Here is an 18,677-nt window from a genome sequence, read left to right on the forward strand (position 1 = left end):
AAAAACCACGTATAGCATTACATTCACACGCTCGTGTCGCCGGAACAAGCTTTTCATCTTTTGGCATAACAATCACATGCTCATCCTATCAAAACAATCACTCAATACTACAGGGTGATCGAAAAGTAACTCCCTGTTTTAAAATACTTGTCATTTATTCATAGGTTGTAATATTTTACTACATTTTTTTTGTGTGTACGTTCCATGATTAAAGGAGCAAGTCTATTCTACCAAACCAACGACTTTGGAAGAACTTGAAGGGCGAATACGAGAAGTTAGGTCTTCCATCCCACAAGAGTTCCTCGTGAAATCAGTTGATGCGGTTCCCAGGCGGCTTGAGAAAGTGGTGGCTAACGCTGGCTCCCATATCGAATTTTACATAAAACTCCATGCAATACACTTTCTTCTCATGTTCATTTCTTGTAAAAATTCTAGTTCCGAAAAATAAATCACAAGTACTTAACAACAGGGAGTTACTTTTCAATCACCCGGTACGTGTGACATTAAAATCACAGGCTTGTGTTGTCAAAACAATCATTGTCCAAAGCGAAGTGTGGCATAACAATCACATGCTCGTGTCGACAAAACAATCACTCAAAGCTAGGTATGGCATGACAATCATAAGCATGTCTCTTCAAAACAATTAGTCAACACGATGTGTGGCATAACAATCATGTGATTGTTTTGACAAAACAATCACTCTTAAAAGCCACGCGCGGCATTAAAACCACACACTCGTGTCATCAAACCAATCGCTCTCAAAAATCTACGTGGGGCAGAACAATCATTTTTAAAAGCTACATGTGGCGTAACAATCACATGTTGTGTCTTTTAAAAAAAATCGTTCTCAAAAGCTACATTTGGCAAAGCAATCACATGCTTGTGTTTGTAAAAAAAAAATAATAATAATAAATCATTCTCAAAAGCTACGTGTGGCACCACAATCACAGGCTTAAGGTTTCAATTGACATCAAGGTTATGACCTCCAGGTCATATTTGGAAACAAATGATACTGCGGCAGAATGGCACATGACCGGCGAGAGCCGATCACAAGCGTCGGCTTTAGAAGTAGGAAGTGTGAAAAATATTATGCGGCTCTTTTTCAAATGTAGCTAAAATTGTAATCGTGGAAATTTCACCCAATACATTTTCTCCCAGTAATATGATGGATTTTGTCCTTTATTCCATAATCTCATGTCATTAGTTACTCCCCAACACTGCGATGGTCATGATTGACGCTTCATTTGTCTTCTTGACGGTAAAAGAGGTCACGGCGCGCGCGCGCACGCACGCACACGCACGCACACACGCACACAGAGGCTGGCAGGCAAAACTATTTTCCATGCCGCAAATTGACTTTTTCTCCGCCTATTTTAAGCCAACGAATGGCTGACGTCTGACGTAACGTTGCCGTGCGGTCACGCCGGGCGATTCTACGCGGACGCAAGCTCGATGGCTCCCATCGAGGCCTTTGAACGAAAGGCAAAACCTCAGCGCAACTTCCCGTCGACACGTCACACGCGTCTCGCTACAAAAAGTCCAATATGGAAAATACGTTCAATTTCAGTCATTTCATGACAATCGTAAAAAAAAAAAAAAAAAGAATAATTATGTTTTTGAAAGGTATTATTTATAGTTAATTATAATTCAGACAATTGACAAATATTATGCATGTTGCATGCATACGTAAAATTGTTTATTCTATTAATATTATTATTATTATTTACAGTAAATAATTTCACCAATTATTTCATAAGATAAATAAATAGGGAATTCAACTGTACATGTGATGTACTTTATTTGTATTTTTAAAACGGGGGCGAAAAAAAGAATTGAAGAGGAGGTGAAGATGTCAAAGGAGCCTCGCCAAAAGTGACGTCAGCTCCAACTCAAAGCGCTGGCGCTCGCGCCGGCGCTCGTGCGTGCCTGCGTGTTTGTTTTGCGGCGGTTCCCACGACACTAAACGACCCGGCCTGGCTTCCTCTCTTCCTCGCTCCTTCGTCTGTGCGCTTTTCGCTGGCCTAAAAAGGGTAAAAAGTCCCGAAACGACAAGTTTGAATTTCTAACGCTGATTTTTTTCAGGCGGCACGTCGGCCGACCGGTTAGCAGATCTGCCTGCCAGTTCTGAGGGTGCGGGTTCAAATCCGGCCTGGCCTGTGTGTTCGCATGTTCTCCCGTGCCCGCGTGGGTTTCCTGCCACATCCCCAAAACCAAAACACGCACGAGGACTCTAAATTGTCCGCAGGCGCGAATGCCCGTTTGTTTCAACGTGGCCCGCGATGAGCCGGCGACCAGTCGAGGGTGAACCCCGCCTCTCGCCCAGACTCAGCTGGGGAGAGAGACAACAAAATGAATCAATGCTAAATGGTTAGCAATCGCGATTAGCATTAGCGCGCTAGCAATTACGATTTTAGGTCGTGAAACACGGACTAGCATTCAGCTCCCTCCGACTCATCCTGTTGTGTGAACATTGGACATCTAACAGTGTCTTCAAAATCTTCTTCTGTGGTTTTGGGCCGTTTTTCAGTGGCCCAACACGCCGCGCACCCGCAATAAATGTCCGTGCGGTATAGCTTAGCCTTTCAGTCCGCTAGCTTGATGCTCATGCTAAGTAGCATGTAGCCCTATGGCGCTACGCCTGAACCCTTTTAGCAATGGATTGAACGCGAACAGTGCATCAACACTTGTAGGCACTATAACAGTACTCGGTCATATATTCTTTATCGTCTGCGAAGAATTACTAATATTTGTGCCGTATTGAGCCGAGAGGAGTCGGGACTCCTCGATGAACGGCATATCTGTCTGTCTGCCCTATACTGCCCCCAGGAGGCCAAGGCGTGCACACCAGAAGGAGCAGACATTGAATTGAAGCAAAAATTGCGTCACAAACGGTTTAATTCTTGACATTTTATTTCATGAGGTTTTCATAATGTACCGCATTACGGAGTGCTGTTTTTCCTCTCAAATAAACATAACAACAACTGAAGTCATTGTAACTTTAATAGCACTCCCCGTCGTCATAGAAACAAGGCGACAGTCAAGTCAGGTAACTACTCGAAGGACAGTCAGACGTCTTCCTCAACGTTCGGCCGCCGCTCGTCCATTCGGCGTCGGCGAGCTTCGAGGAAGCGATTGCGCGGCTTCGTCTCAGCTGCTCCCGAGAGCCGTTGCAGAAGAGGAAGTAGATGAGCGGGTCCAGGCAGATGTTGAAAACGGACACGGCGACGGTGACGTCCTTCAGGTAGAATAAGGCCGCCCTGGCCGAGCAGCCGGGCGACTTCAGCACGGCGTACGGCAGGCGCACCAGGTGGTAGGGCACGAAACACACGCAGAACACGCTCACCAGGACGCAGATGTTCCGGCGAGACTTGGCCAGCTTCCGGGCGCCGGAGGACGCCGCCCGCCGGCGTTGCACCGCCGCCAGCCTGCGGGAGGTGCTGCAGTAGAAGAAGAGCAGCGCCGCCAGGACCAGCAGGAAGACGGCGGCCGAGAAGCCGTGAACCACCTCAGGAGAAAAAGAAGAAGGCGACTTGTTTCAAGGCCGTTAGTCTGGGTAGATATATTAGAGAGGGTAGATAGTAGCCAGTAATCCAGGTCAGGAAAATCTGCTCACATTGAATTTTGCTAACTGGATTCTTGTTGGTTGTTGAAGACGTTTCATCTTTCATTCAAAAAGCTTCTTCAGGGGCGCATTTTTATGGTTATGCCGAACAACAACAGCAGCCGTTGCCCAATCAACTAACCCACCAATCAACCAGTTTACCTACCAACCGAGCAGTCGCTGAATTCCCAACCGACCAATCAATTGACAAACGCATTATCCAACATCCCAAAATCAATTGACCTACCAACCAACCAAACAATCCATTGTCAAATCGACTTACCGACCAACCAATAGATCAACCAAATAATGAATTGACGACATAAACCAACCGACCAACCGACTAATCAAGCAAGCGACCAAGAAATCAATCACTCAATTGACCGCCATCAATACTTATGGCCACTTCGACCTCTGACAATATCAGAACGATGGTCGCTACATTTGGTACTTCTGGACGTTAGAGAGTTTTCCTTTTTCTCGAGGACTGTGCGGGGTCACCGATGAAACTCGCCGTCCGTTTGACAGCAAAAGAAAAGAACACTTGGGTGACTAATAAATGACGGGTGACGCAAGTATTCTGCCCTTTTGTTGTCAAACTCTCAAATGGGCGCCTCCAGACATCTCCCTGGCGAGGGCGCAAGCAATATTTTGGTCTCCGCCTTTTTAGAGCCGTTTGCGAACAAAAGCCTGACCCGGGACCCTTTTGGATTGAAGGTGAAACGTCTTCGACAAAAAGTTAAGCGGAAAAAAAGCTCAAAGTCCCAACAAGACGAGGCGAACCTTGTAGAAGTGCTCGAGGGGCCCACTTTGGAGGTCTTCGCAGGTCGCCGCGTCGCCGGCGGACGGGGGCTGGCGCGTGACCAGCGACAGGACCACGTAGGCGCCCGTCACGGCGAGAAGGACGAGCCACGTGGCCGCCGAGACCGCGTGAGCCGCCGGCACCGACTGCAGCACGGGAGTTCCCGACGGACGCACGATCTTCAGGTACCTGTTGGGAGGAGCTCGTTAGCTCGCCGCCGACGGAGGGACGGGCCCACCGAGCGCCCTGTGACAACTTGGGGCCCCCAAGAGTGATTAACATTCAGCACAGCCTGGAGTACTGAGAAAGAACAGAGTACAGCACGGCCTTGCGATATGAGTGCCCTGACTTGGGAATTACTCCAGATACAGTTTTTGCCTTGACTTGTGAGCGCAAATTGAAACTCACGATAGCAGCGCTAATTGGCAAATATTCTTGCAAAAAGAGGCTTCAGGATTCCGCTGCCATCTGAAACTAAAGGCAAAACGTGTATTTCAAACAGGCAAACTACGTTGCCTTAAAAACGGTAACAACGTAAATTAAAAATGCCATTGACATACTAACGGTTAGCATTGCTCGTGGGAGTTTTAGAACCCTTTAAGTAACGGATATTTGAACACAAATAGCGGGACAAAACAGACTGACTGGCATACAATCTTAATCGCCTGCGAAAAAATATTACAGCAATTTAGAACAAGAACTATTCTTCTTGGTCTATGTCTGTATTATACAGTACTGCCTCCTGGTGGCCGATGTGGGGACGCCAGTAGGAGCAGCACAATTAATTGGATTGCAGCATTAAATCACGATGCGCAAACGGATCAATTCTTTGCATTCTATCTCATGACGTCACAGTTGTTTGACTGAAAAAAATGACTCCGTTCTGTCTGCTGGAGGCGTGAAGCCGACCGCGTGCCTTCGAGACGCTGCGTCGGAACTCTTTGCAAAGATAAGAAACTGTGCCAGTATTTCTTTCAGCTATTCTCCACCACAATGTTTTTTGTTCCACCGCAACCTCACGAGACCAAGACGCCGCCGAACCATTGATCACCTGCAGGAGGCGTCAAACAGGATGCGGCCGCTGAGTTTAAGAGTGTCACGCATGAGACTGGAAGAGTCACAGAAAGGCAGACGTAGGGGTACTTAGGAAACAAATCATGCGGTGGTAGAACATTCAAAGATTTTCGCCAAGTCCAATTCAGTTCAAGGACAACGTGCATTAGCTCTGACTTTTTGTGAGTAGCGTACGCAGGCTAGCGCTTAGACGATGTCGTGCGGTGCGCGTACCTGTTGGCGGCGATGTAGCCCATGAACAGGATGCTGGCATACATGTTGAGGTAGAAGGCGGGCGCTCCGAAGCTGCAGTAGGCGCGAAGCAGCGGCCGCAAAGCGCCGGCGTGCTTGGCGATGCGGAAGGGAAGGCAAAGACTCAGCAGGAAGTCGGCGGCCGCCAGGTTCTTGAGGTAGACGGTGACGCAGCGGGACGAGCGGGCGCCGCGCAGAAACACTTTCAGCCTCACGCCGTTCAGCAGCAGGCCCGTCTAAGCCGGAAAAGCACAAGTTGCTTCGTTGGCGGTCATCCCTTCAGAACCACGCTCGCCGTTTTGCTCTTTTTGGGCCCAGGCCAACGCAATAAAAATAGGATGCCGCCGCATATTAGTGCCAAGGAACTGTGTTCAAGTCAACAGAGGAGAAAAAGATATCATATTCAAAAATAAAGTTGCCACTCTCTCATATTTGGCATACAATGTAGTAATAATAATAATAATAATAATAACACAAGAAGACATGAAGAGGAAGAAGAATGGATGAGGCCTGGAAGAAGCCTCAGTGCCGCTCAAGTTGTAATTTCCATCCATTCATTTTCTGACGCGGGTGGGTCGCGGGCGTGCTGGCGCCTCTCCCAGCCATCATCCCAGCAGGAGGCGGGGCACACCCTGAACCGGTTGCCAGCCGATTGCAGGGCACATACAAACAAACAACCATCCGCACTCACATTCGCACCTACGGGCATCTTAGAGTCTTCAATTAACCTCGCAGGCATGTTTTTGGGGATGCGGGAGGAAACCGGAGTGCCCGGAGAAAAGCCACGCAGGCACGGGGAGAACATGCAAACTCCACACAGGCGGGGGTAGGATTGGGACCCCGGTCCCCAGAACTGCGCTAACCAGTCTAAAGTTTAGCATTTATCATTTAGCTAAAGTTTAGCATTTTGTGTTTTGAGGGTATGCGGCAATAATGATATCGTTGATTTTTGCGCTGACCACAAAGCCGGGGTCTCACCAGGAAGACCAGGCTGTAGACCACCGTGAAGACGTGGCGGGTCCAGGCGGCGGGGGCGGACCCGCACTGCGGCGAGGTGGAAACGGTCTCGTTGGAAGACTGGTTGAAGGGCCCGTCGGCACCGACTGGCATTCTCATGATTGTGGATACTCTGGAAAGGACGCAGAACCTTCAGAACTTGGCAGGAAGTCACGAGGACCGATCGGAAGTGTTTGAGGTTTGCGGTGGTGCCACATGTTCTCACCCTCATCGTTGCATCGCTATGCTAGGTGGCTACAAGTTAGCATTGCTAACGGCTTGCATTTCAACAGGAAGGTTGAAAGGCAGCACAAAGTTGAACACATCGGACGTTATCCGCGCTACGGAAATCTTCAACCGACCGGCGAGCGTCCCAACTTTCAGGGTGTAGGGGGGTACCTTTGCACCTTTTTACACGTCTGTGACCGCTCAGAAAAAAAATGTACCCCCTCAGAGGTCGCCCTCTGCGGGTCAGGGAGGTTTTCGGGACAATCCCAATGATCCGTGGCCCTGGCAACAGCTCCTGGAAAATGCCCGTGCCCCCTGGTTGGAAGGCCATCAGGAATGATTCGCAAGCTCCAGATGCCAACGCAAATTCCGGGCAGTTGCAGAGCAACTTTGGCTCAAAATAGAGCCCCCAAAAAGGGGGATTTGATTTTCCCATGGATAAGAGAAGAAAAGAAGGCGCTTTGGAATTAAGGGATCTTATGGGCAAGTAACAAAACACAGCAGAAAGAACTCAGTCTGCATGGGGTCAAATGTCAAACGGTCAGACATGCGCAGCTGCGGCGGGCAAAACCGGATTCTGCCAGTCACCGCCCCTCTAAACGGGGACCGCATTGGATTTGATCGTGGACGAAGACGTGAAAAGAAGGTGGCGAGTGAAGGAACCATTTCGGTGCGACCGCCGGCGTTCAAACTCGGCCTCCAAAACCATCCGAGCTCTCCTCACGTACGCTCACAACACAACCGGGTCACACGCAAAGTCGGCTGAGTTCGTCTCGGCACAGAGAGAAGACGCGCGCTCGCTTCCAGATGCCGAATCGCGGAGATGACACGCAAACTCGCACAAGCGAACACAACAACTTTGTCGACTTACCTCCGCAACGTGTGCGAGACTGCTCGCCACTTCCTCCTGCGCCGCTGCGAGACCTGCCGTGGAATTTGCATGCGAGCACACGCACAAACACACACACACACTCACAAACAATGAGTGATTGCCCCAAACTTCCCCCCCGAGTTGGACGCCCCTGACCATATGTGTGTGTGTGTGTGTGTGTGTGCGTGCGCAACTTGAATGGCGAGCATTTTCTACTCGGCGCGCACATGCACGAGCCACTTTCATATCGCGTTTATGAAAATGCGGAAGCGGTATTGTTTGACTGCGGTCCGCTGGACTGGAGACGTTTTCGTGCAGGTCGGCACCTGGAAGCGACGGCAGGTCAGGCAGTCGCCGTCCAAAGCGCGCACTTTTCTAAAGGATCCCAAACCCTCGGCCTGCTCACATTTTGGGATGGGGGCGAGTTGGGCCGAGAGCCTCAAGAAGACAATCAGCTCGCTCGCTGTTTGTGCTGTCGGGTCTGGGGGCGTTTATAATAACTTGCAAATTTTTAAGGTTAATAATTGATTTGTTTTGTTCGGAAAGGAAATGACAATTTGATCAGATATGCTGTGTGGGAGGTTTTGTTTTCAAAGTGTCAACAAATGTAGACTACCGTGACTACACTGCTCTCTGCTGGTCACATTGTACAACTGCACAGTCCTCTCGTCATAAATGTAGTATTGCATAAAGTGTCCACTAGAGGGCAGTGAAATACACTCAATGGACAAAAGTATTGGAACAGCTCTGAACGCAAAGAATCGATTAATCAGGCCCCCAAAAAAATGTTTTTGATTAATCTATGAATCGGATTAAAAAACGTTTTTATTTCCTTCCCTTGACTGAAAATACAGGACATTATTTGAAGGTGCAGAAAATATCAATTGATTCCGATTCACTTCCTGCTTGCTCCGTAACAGCCATCAGATTGTTTTCGAAAGTCAAAGCAGATGTTTGCAAAAGTCTTATTTTGAAAAAACACAAAAAGGACGACAACGGAAAGCAGAGAATATTTCCTGTTGAGAGTCTGAAATTGTGATGATTTGGACAATTTGAAGTTCGACAAGGTTTCAAAATAGTTGTCTATTCATTTGACAATCGAGGAGTTGTCAATTCATCGATTAATTGCTGGACCTCTAGAGTGTCAAACTCGTTTTTGCCACATTGTAGTCACGGTTTCCCTCAGAGTGACTGTGAAACTATATAAATGTTTAGTCACCTCATTATTACATACGCGCAACAAATTGATGGATACCTCGTTTTGAAATCAAAAGTCAACTATTGAAAATGCTCGCAATGTCTCAACGCTACTATTTGTTATTTTATGAGAATTTGCGCAATAATCATGGAAGTTGACACAGGTGATTTGCTTGTGCGGGCCACATGAAATGACGTGATTTGGCCCCGGGGCCTCGAGTTGTCGATCTTATGAAGACATGTGGAATAGTCGAGGAGTGCCATTCGGGATGAAGCACAAAAGAGATGATTTGGGCTTTGTTTTCAAATGCTTCAAACGGTTTATTTGCGCTTCCAAACACAAACGAGAGCGATGACACAAAACCTCTCCTGTTCCCTCATCTCCTAGCTTCCTTGACATGCTTCTTCATGTCCTGCGTTCCTCTGATGTCTCCTCATTTCCTCGCATCCTCTTGTCTCCTCTCGTGTTAGCTCATCTGCTGTCCTCACTTCCTATGATGTTCCCTCATCTCCTTGTTCCCTCTCCTTCTTCCTCATCTCCTCAGTCCCTCTTACGTCCTTACTTCCTCGCATGTCCCCTTATCTCCTCATTTCTTTTTGCGTCCCCTCATCCTCTCAGGCCCTCTCAGGTTCCCTTATCTCCTGACTTCCTCCCATGCCTCCTCACCTCCTCAGTCCCTCTCATGTCGCCCGAGTTCCTGGCTTCCTCTCGTGTCCCCTCATCTCCTCGGTCCCTCTCATGTTCCTCTCATGTTCCCTTCCGCCCCGGCTTCCTCTCTCGTCTCCCGAGCTCCCCGAGACGTTCCCCGGCCGAGGGCGCTCCTAAATGTTGCTGAGACTCGGCGCGGCGGCGAGGGAGGCGGCCCCGTCCCCTCCCGAGATCTTGCCGAGCAGAGACTCTCTGAACTTCTGGCACATGAGGAAGTAGATGACGGGGTCCAGGCAGACGTTGACGGCGGACAGGAAGAGCGTGGCCTCCTTGGCCTGGAAGAGCAGGAAGCGCGAGGCCCGGCCGAAACCCGACGCCGGCATCTGGCTGAGCGTGTAGGGCACGCGGCAGACGTGGTAGGGCACGAAGCAGACGAAGAAGACGGCCAGGATGCAGAAGATGCTGCGGTTGGACTTGCGCCGCACGTCGTTGCCGTCGCGGTTGACGCGGCGGTACGAGCGGTAGATGCGGCGCGTGATGGAGGAGTAACAGAAAGCCAGAACCAGCAGGGTGAGCCAGAACAGGCCCACGCTGAAGAAGGTGGAGCCCCGGTGCCAGCGGACCCCCAGCGGGCTCTTCAGCCTAACGCAGTGGCGGGACGTCTCCTCGTCGGCCGGCCGGCTGGTCAGCACGGCGTTGGGTAGCGCGCACGCGATGAGGAGGCTCCAGGCGAGCAGCGCCAGGATCCGGGCCGCACCCGCGTCCCGCAGGAGCCGGGCCCACGCGGACCCGCCCGAGCCGGCGTGACGCACGATCTTGACGTAGCGCTCCAGGCTGATGAGGCCCATGAAGAGGATGCCCACGTACATGGACGAGTAGAAGAGCACCGACGTGTAGCGGCACGTGACCGCCCGCAGGCGCCACCCGCCCAGCCCCAGCTGCAGCGCCACCCGGAAGGGGAAGGTGGCCAGCATCAGGAGGTCGGCCACCACCACGTTCTTCAGGTACACCACCAGGGCGGAGTCGCCGGGCACCCGGAAGAAGATCCAGGCGGCCACGCCGTTGAGGGGCACGCCCACCGCGCAGATGACGAAGTAGAGCGACGGGAGCACCTGTCGTGTGAACACGCTGCTCACGTCTGATTGGTTGCCGGGGAAATGGGTGGAGTTAAGCGGATCCATCCCTGAAAAAAACAACACACGAGCACGCCGGCGTCAAATGCGCTCGCTCAAACGCTAGCATTTAGCATTGTTTGCCTTTCGCTGTTCCCAACGTGTCGCTCTCACCTCAACGCGTTTTCGTAACCTTTGATCAATAACGGCAAAGACACAAAAATCGAACTGAGCAATATTTTGATGACGGCCTGGTTTTGATGGGTAAATGTATCTGCATGCCGAAACAGCCGCACTTAAAGAGTTGTCGATGATTTCGAATTGTAGGCGTAGTAAAGGTAATCCTCGTTGACAGAGCGAATGGAGGTGGCCCACTGAAATTCTTTAGTTGCATAGCGGTCGAGACGGCCTACAAAGGGTGCGAGTTGCGCAATTTGCACGTGTTGCCCTTCAACCTCGGCGAAGGATCCCAACTAACCATCCCAATTCGCGACATGACACGCTTGTCTTGATACGATCGGAATAACCCTAAAGACGTGCAATCATTCCGACGCTTTGATGAATCCACACATAAATAACATCATGAGGATCCGTCCAGTGCCATTAACGGTAAAGACAGCTACAGTGACATTTGTAAAAGATCCATTTGCGTTAGTTTGTATGGAAAAGAATATGAAGCAAGAGGAGAAAAATCCGATATATGCCAAAATGTCATTCGCCAAACATGCAGCAAATCATCAAACTTCGGAAAAGACATTTTGGCGTGGAAAGTTTGAAAAATAGGACTTGACAGGAATTGTTTTTCTTATAAACAACTGCCAATCATTGAAATACATATATCAGTCAAGTTGGTTTCCAAAAGGAAATTCAGTGGGGCATGTCTTTCGCATTATTGATCAAAGGATATGCAAATGACCCACAGGGATGCCCGAGAGGATCGTGTCATCCATATTTTGTGGCTGTTGTATGTTGATGAAATATGAAGGTGTACACTCGCCCCTCGCTATGTTGCGGTTGACTTTTTACGGGTTACAAAGTACAACTGGCTTAAGTTACACAACTTCACGTCTACCGCAAAGTCAACATCATTAGCTAATGCATAACAGGTGGTTAGGATAGAGGGAGGATGGAAACGGTCATTGGTGCCCTTTCGTTCACTTTATTGACGGTAACAAAAAAAACAGTAAACACATTCTTAGCCAGTCAAGTGACGCCGTAACTCGACACAACACAGTGCGTAACGCTTTCGCCAGTTGCTGTAACAGCCGACAAACCGTACGTCCTCGTTCGCTCACGTCCGCGTCCCTCAACAGCTTAGGCTCGTCTTTCAAAGGCCAACACATTCAACATGACGGCGGAGAACGTGAGAATGGCGACCCCACGTGGCCTCAAATAGTACCTGCACCTCACGTGCATATATTGTATGATGGGATTGCAAAATGTGCATGAACCTTTGAAGCGTATTTTTTGAGATATGCTTGGGCGCTACTTTGTATATTGAACAAAACAATTGAACGACGTAATATGCTTCAGTGGCGAAACCCCCAAATAGTTGAGCCAAGGATGAACGCACACACTGCGTGGAGGTTTGGCGTCCAATGATCACGACGACGTTTTGTTGTTCTTCCGCTTGACCTTTTACTGCTCTCACGCTTGATTTCCCCTCAAACGATCAGCGAAGCATTATCTTCTCTTCTCTTCAATCAACTCCACATTCCGACCCAAGCGAAGAAAATTCCAAGTTCACTTCCCTCATTGCCAAGTGGTCATTTGCGAAGTGTTTGTTGCGCACACGTGTGATTGATGGCTGGCCAACGCACACTTCCGTCTTCTGCCGACCGCACAGGCGGACAAACATCGCTCCGGTATGAAGGAACACGGAATTCCTCGTCGTCCTCGTGCCCGAGCCGACGAATTGCAGCCATCGTGCTTCGTTGTTATTTCTCAGCTCCTGATTTGACGTGAAACAGCTGGACAACTCCCACTTGAAATAGTTTCCAGAATTCCATCCATCCCAGAAGCTAGTTTCTCCTTCTGTGCGTGAGTGCCTTTTTTTTGTTTTTAGGTGTCGCGACCCATTAAGGACACCACTCGAAAAAAAACGAACAAAACAAAAAAACCTGAAAACGGTTCGAATGATCAGAACCATAGAAAAGTGAGTTCGGTCCAGATTCCTCCGGAAGTTGCATCCGTAAATTCAGTTAAATGTATCGTTAGGACAAGGATGTGCTTGAAGACTTGTTTTTGTTTTATGAAAATAGGATTTACGGCACAACACTTTCCATTTGCAGCGTTAAATTTCATACGCTAATGGTACAAATATTACTGTAGCGCAAGGGGTGTCAAACTCCTTTTTGTCACGGGCCACATCGGCGTTATGATTTCTCTCGGAGGGCCGTTATGGCTGTGAACCCATACGAACGTACGATCGCCTCATATTATTACAAATTCACAAATTGATGGATAACTACTTTTGAAATCAGAAGCCAGTAAAAACTGCTTTGTTCGACTACAGTATTATTTAAATTATTTGAGAAAGAGGATCGGTAACAAACAAAATGTTTGCAATATCTCAATAATTAAAAGTAAAAGTGAAGACAATTTGCAATTTTGGTATTGACACAAGAACCATGAAGTGGATGCACATGATTTGGTTTCGCGGGCCACATAAAACGATGTGGCGGGCCGAATTCGGCCCCCGGGCCACCAATTTGACACCGGTGCTGTAGCGTAATGAGACTATTTTTGTGACTTAGCACGTAGCAATATGCAACATCTTCATGCAAAAGGTTTCATTCTTGTTCTCATTTTGCTCGCCGGTTGTTTTCATATTATTCTTACGAGCGTTGACTGTATATATGTGAATATGGATCCTGTGACGATTTCATATCCCTCGTGGATTGAAGAAAGTATGGCTCAAAAGTAGGGCTGCCAAGTTCAACCAGGTCTCTAAACAATTAATAGATTATCCAAAAACTTGTTAATTTGATCATCGACTCATTGTCAATTATTCGATGTACTGTTGCACCACTAATCAACGGTAAGTACTCAATCTATCAATCTAGCTATAGATCGATCGATCGCTTGGTCTATCTATCAGGACATTTTGTGAGGTACCACATGGCTTAGTCCGGTGACTTTCGGTTTTTGGACTCCATTATCATCATTATCAGTCTTAACATTCAGTCCCTCCTTTGATGAATAAATATGATTTTTCTTTCACACGCATAATGGCGCAAACCAACGCGAACGAGCCCGCTTGTTGCTGACGAGCTTTCTCAGAAATGTACATCGACTTTTAGCGACATAAGAAATAATAATATGTTCCTTTGTAAAGTTTTGCATGCATGAAGGAGTTTACTCACCACACAAACGTAAGCAGCAGGTCTTTTTTTAAGTTGGCTCTTCTTGTGTTTCTTCACTTTTGCGTCGTCTCCACTTTTGTGTCTTCTTCACATCGCGTGTTGTCGTGTTTGCTTTTTTTTCCTGCGGCGTCCGGTGTCCCTCCCCGTGTGGCGTCTCTCTATCTCCCTCTTTGCTCTGCCTTTTTCTTCTTAATCTTCCCCCCCCCACCACCGGAGTCGTCTTCTTTGCTGTCTCGTCACGCTCTCCCCTACCACTACCTTACAGTCGGCAACCTCCTTCAGATAGCATCGCTCTTGTAGGTCACCCTATGTTCCTGCCTCTTCTGGAAAAAAGTGTTCACTACAGCAATTTGCATCCTTTTTTGCAAAGTCGACCGCCATACTGTCCCTCCAAGTTCCTTTCTTGGAGGCCGTACTTAGCTATCACTTCTTCATCACCCATGTCCATTACAATCTGCTCCAATCACGACTCTCTCTCTGTCTGCGAGGCTCAGAACCACTTCGTCTAGCTCCTTCCGGAATTTCTCTTGCAGCTCTAGGTCGATCTGTTACTCTTTTCGCCTCCAAGACATTCTTAGCCAACTCTTCTTTTAAAATAACCCCGACTCCATTTCTCTTCCCATCTACACCGTGGTAAAATAATTTCAACCCTGCGCCTAAACTTCTCGCCTTACTGCCTTTCCACCTGGTCTCCTGGACACACAATATATCAAGCTTTCTCCTAATCATCATGTCAACCAACTCCCGAGATTTTCCTGTCATAGTCCCAACGTTCAAAGTCCCAACATTCAGTTCTAGGCTCTGTGCTTTCCTCTTCTCTTTCTGCCGAAGAACCCGCTTTCCACCTCTCCTTCGTCTTCGACCTCACAGTAGCTGAATCTCCACCGCCGCCCTGCAGGATAACGGCGCCGGGGGCGGACGTTGTTAACCCGGGCCACGACTGATCCGGTACGGAATTCTTTGGATGAATGCTGATATTTGTTTGGCAAGGTTTTAAGCCGGATGCCCTTTTCTGACGCAACACTCCCTTTATTTCATGACTATGTCAAATTATCCTCAACAGCAAACTTGTGTTTTAGTGATTGAAAGTTGTGCTTGACTAATTTCTGACTTCAAATTTGGGTATAAAAGGTGAATTAAGTTTAAAATTCCTCATTCCTGTTCAACATGGTAACACTATCTACAGTATCGATTTGACCAAGAAGTGTATAGTGGCCCCCCATTCAACGTTTCAACGGATTACCAAGACCTGGTTGACCGAGAATTGACAAAGACTTGAAACTGGAGGCGTTTGCCAAGCCAAACATTTACTTTTAAACAATGCACCACCGCCATGATGGGCTGCTTTCAAGTCCTTTTACCTTTTTGTGGAGGAGATAACGGGAAGTGTTCTAGACCGACTGCTGGACTGATGTTGTCACTACCCACGCTGCCTTGCTGCGCAGGAGAATGGCAGGAAGTGGCGTCCGGCAAAGGCCAAGCACATGACACGAGCAGGAAGTAGAGCATCTCTGCTGAAACAACATCTGCAGACAGACACACGCACACAAACAGGCGCGCGCACACACGCACAGGACTGCCCGGCCTTCCTCACAAACAAGCTTAAAGCTACAGTAAATATACCTACTGCACTGTTTGTTTGCTTTTCATACTTTACAAATACAGTATGTTTGATGTTTCAACGCTTCTGTACACGCGGTCCAAAGGAACAACATACAAGATGACTTTGGAAGCCGTCTCTTCGTGGATGGCCGATGTACAACAAACACAACAAGATGCTGGTTAGCCTACATGTAGTAATGACTGCGACTGAATAATAATAGTAATCGTAATAATCATATGACGCAGCAGGGCTGCACGGTGGACGACTGGTTAGCACATCCGCCTCACAGTTCTGAGGTTGCGGGTTCAAATCCGGACTCGCCTGTGTGGAGTTGTGCATGTTCTCCCCGTGGCTGCGTGGCTTTTCTCCGGGTACTCCGGTTTCCTCCCGCATCCCAAAAACATGCAGGGTAGGTTCATTGAAAACTCAAATTTGACCGTCGGTGTGAATGTGAGTGCGACTTGCCCTGCGACCCTAGTGAGGATCAGAAAATGGATGGATGGATGATGCAGCAGCAGTTAAACATCTCGCAGCCACCTCTGTACAAATGACTTTTTTTCCTACACTGTAGCACTTTTTTTTGAGGTGGGGGCGGCTGAAGCAGCCCGAAATTGAATCCCAGCACATCCTAAAATTTGACTGTTTTTTACTGTGTGCTCTTTGTAAACAAGATAGAAAATGTCGTTACCATACAACAGTTGGTTGAAACAACACTAACAAGAAAAAAATACAGCACCCCCCCTTGTCGCTCTTTCTTTTACTACAAAGCCACGCTGTTGTAACACGTGCACAATGCGGTTTGGCATTGTCTTGCTGAAATAAGCAGGGGTGTCCATGAAAAAGACGTTGCTTGGATGGCAGCATATGTTTCTCCAAAACCTGTATGTACCTTTCAGCATTAATGGTGCCTTCACAGATGCGTAAGTTACCCATGCCATTGGCACCAACACAGCCCCATACCATCACAGATGCTGGCTTTTGAACTTTGCATCCGTAACAGCCCGGATGGTTCATCTCTTCTTTGGCCCGGAGGACACGACATCCACAATTTTCCAAAATATTTGAAATGTGGACTCGTCGGACCACAGAACACTTTTCCCCTTTGCATCGGTCCATCTTCAATGAGTTCGGGCCCAGAGAAGCCGGCGGCGTTTCTGAGTGTTGTTGATAAATGGCTTTTGCTTTGCATAGTAGAGTTTCAAGTTGCACTTACGGATGTCACACCGAACTGTATTTACTGACATTGGTTTTCTGAAGTGTTCCTGAGCCCATGCGGTGATATCATTTACACATCAATGTCGGTTTTTGATGCAGTGCCGCCTGAGGGATCGAGGATCATGGGCATTCAATGTTGGTTTTCTTACATGCAGTGATTACTCCAGATTCTCTGAACCTTTTGATGATATTATGGACCGTAGATGATGAAATCCCTAAATTCCTTGCAATTGTACGTTGAGGAACATTGTCCTTAAACTGTTGGACTATTTTCTCACGCACTTGTTCACAAAGAGGTGAACCTCGCCCCGTCTTTGCTTGTGAATGACTGAGCAATTCAGGGAAGTTCCTTTTCTCCCCAATCGTGGCACCCACCTGTTCCCAATGAGCCTGTTCACCTGTGGGATGTTCCAAACAGGTGTTTGATGAGCAATCCTCAACTTTCTCAGTCTTTTTTTGCCAAACTGTCCCAGCTTTTTTGGAATGTCTGCAACACATCAAATTCGAAGTTCATGATTATTTGCTAAAAAAATCTATTTTATCAATTTGAACATAATATCTTGTCTTTGTTGTGTATTCAATTAAATATAGGTTGAACATGATTTACAAATCATTGTATTCTGTTTTTATTTATGTTTAACACAATGTCCCAACTTCATTGGAATTGGGGTTGTACTTGGCTTAAACCAGGATACGCGGAACATTCGTTAACTTCGACCACTTAATAGCAACACACTATTCCCATTATCATTCCTCATTTTTATTGCATTGAATCATAGCTCACTGCTCATGTTGTTCGGTAGGAGTTAGCTGATTTTTTTCCTATCGAGGAAACCTTTCAGGTGGTCAGAGACAGCACCACTGTTCTCTGTTTGACATGGAATGAGAGAAGCTAGCTGTTGACGGCATCTGCATCAGCTTTAGCATCTGAGTCACAGCGGAGTGATTTGCCACCCTTAAATTCAGATGGCATTCGTTGATGCTTCCCCCCCACCAAGTAGCTGACGATTCCAGCTGTTACTTTGATTTTAATTACATTCTTAACTCCTTGAAGGGAAATTATTCTTTGCATTTTTTTCTTGTTAATTGAAAATAATGGGCTTGGCTGACTGTGATGTTTTTTTGCATAAAACCTTGCATATACTGTACCAATGTGTACTTATTTTTGTGGCTAATGCTGTAAACATACTTCCTGTGTTTATGTATTGCATTCAAATACAGACTGAAAAAAAACAGTACAAGTCTCGCAGTGACTGAACTTTTACCCAGTACAGTATTCTTTTAAAATCTGCCCAAAAATATTAAAAAGCAATTTCTCAGTCTTCGTTAGCTGTTTGGGAAATTTTGTGCTCGCGCACTACATTTGCTCACATCCTGTGCATCACCTTGGGGCTAAGCCCCCCATTCGTAAAACCTCGGGATGCGCCTCTAAAGAAAAATTATTCAACAAAGAATACAAATGACTGTTAAAAGACATGAATGAATGCTTAGCAGATATGAGAAAAAGCTGAGCTATAGGCTTTTTATTTCTTGAACTTAACATTGACATGCTGAATAGCCAGCATGTTTCACACAGGAAAGAAAAATGTTATAACAGTGGCCTTCCATTTTGAGATGTGCGACCCTCAAACCTAACCCAAAACTCGAATCATAATCAAAAGAACAAAATGTATGCATGTTGCTCTAAATTGTCTCTTTGCGTCGAGTCCTGCTTGAGTCCCTGATCCACTTCA

At 47.4% G+C, this 18,677-nt stretch overlaps 2 protein-coding genes across 3 annotated transcripts; both read right to left on the minus strand.

The window, feature by feature from the left end:
• Positions 1 to 2,882: 2,882 nt before the first annotated feature.
• LOC133482170 (P2Y purinoceptor 14-like) lies at positions 2,883 to 15,407 on the minus strand. Of its 2 annotated transcripts, none has more exons than XM_061781947.1 (5): positions 14,127 to 15,407; positions 6,687 to 6,837; positions 5,691 to 5,944; positions 4,385 to 4,592; positions 2,883 to 3,505 (listed from the first exon to the last, which is right to left on the minus strand). In XM_061781947.1, the coding sequence occupies exons 2-5, from the start codon at positions 6,822 to 6,824 to the stop codon at positions 3,038 to 3,040; spliced, it is 1,068 nt and encodes a 355-aa protein (XP_061637931.1). In that variant the 5' UTR covers positions 6,825 to 6,837; positions 14,127 to 15,407; the 3' UTR covers positions 2,883 to 3,037. The 2 variants fall into 2 exon arrangements, with proteins under 2 accessions (XP_061637931.1, XP_061637930.1); XM_061781946.1 differs by lacking the exon at positions 14,127 to 15,407 and adding an exon at positions 7,804 to 8,521 and having other exon boundaries at positions 2,884 to 3,505.
• On the minus strand, positions 9,200 to 18,547 carry LOC133482169 (P2Y purinoceptor 14). Its single transcript, XM_061781944.1, has 2 exons — positions 15,488 to 18,547; positions 9,200 to 10,832 (listed from the first exon to the last, which is right to left on the minus strand). The coding sequence occupies exons 1-2, from the start codon at positions 15,633 to 15,635 to the stop codon at positions 9,823 to 9,825; spliced, it is 1,158 nt and encodes a 385-aa protein (XP_061637928.1). The 5' UTR covers positions 15,636 to 18,547; the 3' UTR covers positions 9,200 to 9,822.
• Between the last annotated feature and the right edge of the window lie 130 nt (positions 18,548 to 18,677).

This window comes from Phyllopteryx taeniolatus, chromosome 8 (genome assembly GCF_024500385.1).
Source record: "Phyllopteryx taeniolatus isolate TA_2022b chromosome 8, UOR_Ptae_1.2, whole genome shotgun sequence".
NCBI lineage: Eukaryota > Metazoa > Chordata > Actinopteri > Syngnathiformes > Syngnathidae > Phyllopteryx > Phyllopteryx taeniolatus.

Excerpts from the sequence above, each read along its gene's own strand:
- LOC133482170 (XM_061781946.1), bottom strand. The coding sequence starts at position 7,874 with ATGCAAATTCCACGGCAGGTCTCGCAGCGGCGCAGGAGGAAGTGGCGA. Across the intron at positions 6,838-7,803 it reads GTCTCGCACACGTTGCGGAG|AGTATCCACAATCATGAGAA; the intron begins GTAAGTCGACAA and ends CGTCCTTTCCAG. Across the intron at positions 3,506-4,384 it reads CCCTCGAGCACTTCTACAAG|GTGGTTCACGGCTTCTCGGC; the intron begins GTTCGCCTCGTC and ends TTTTCTCCTGAG.
- LOC133482169 (XM_061781944.1), bottom strand. The coding sequence starts at position 15,635 with ATGCTCTACTTCCTGCTCGTGTCATGTGCTTGGCCTTTGCCGGACGCC. Across the intron at positions 10,833-15,487 it reads GTTATCTCCTCCACAAAAAG|GGATGGATCCGCTTAACTCC; the intron begins GTAAAAGGACTT and ends TGTTTTTTTCAG.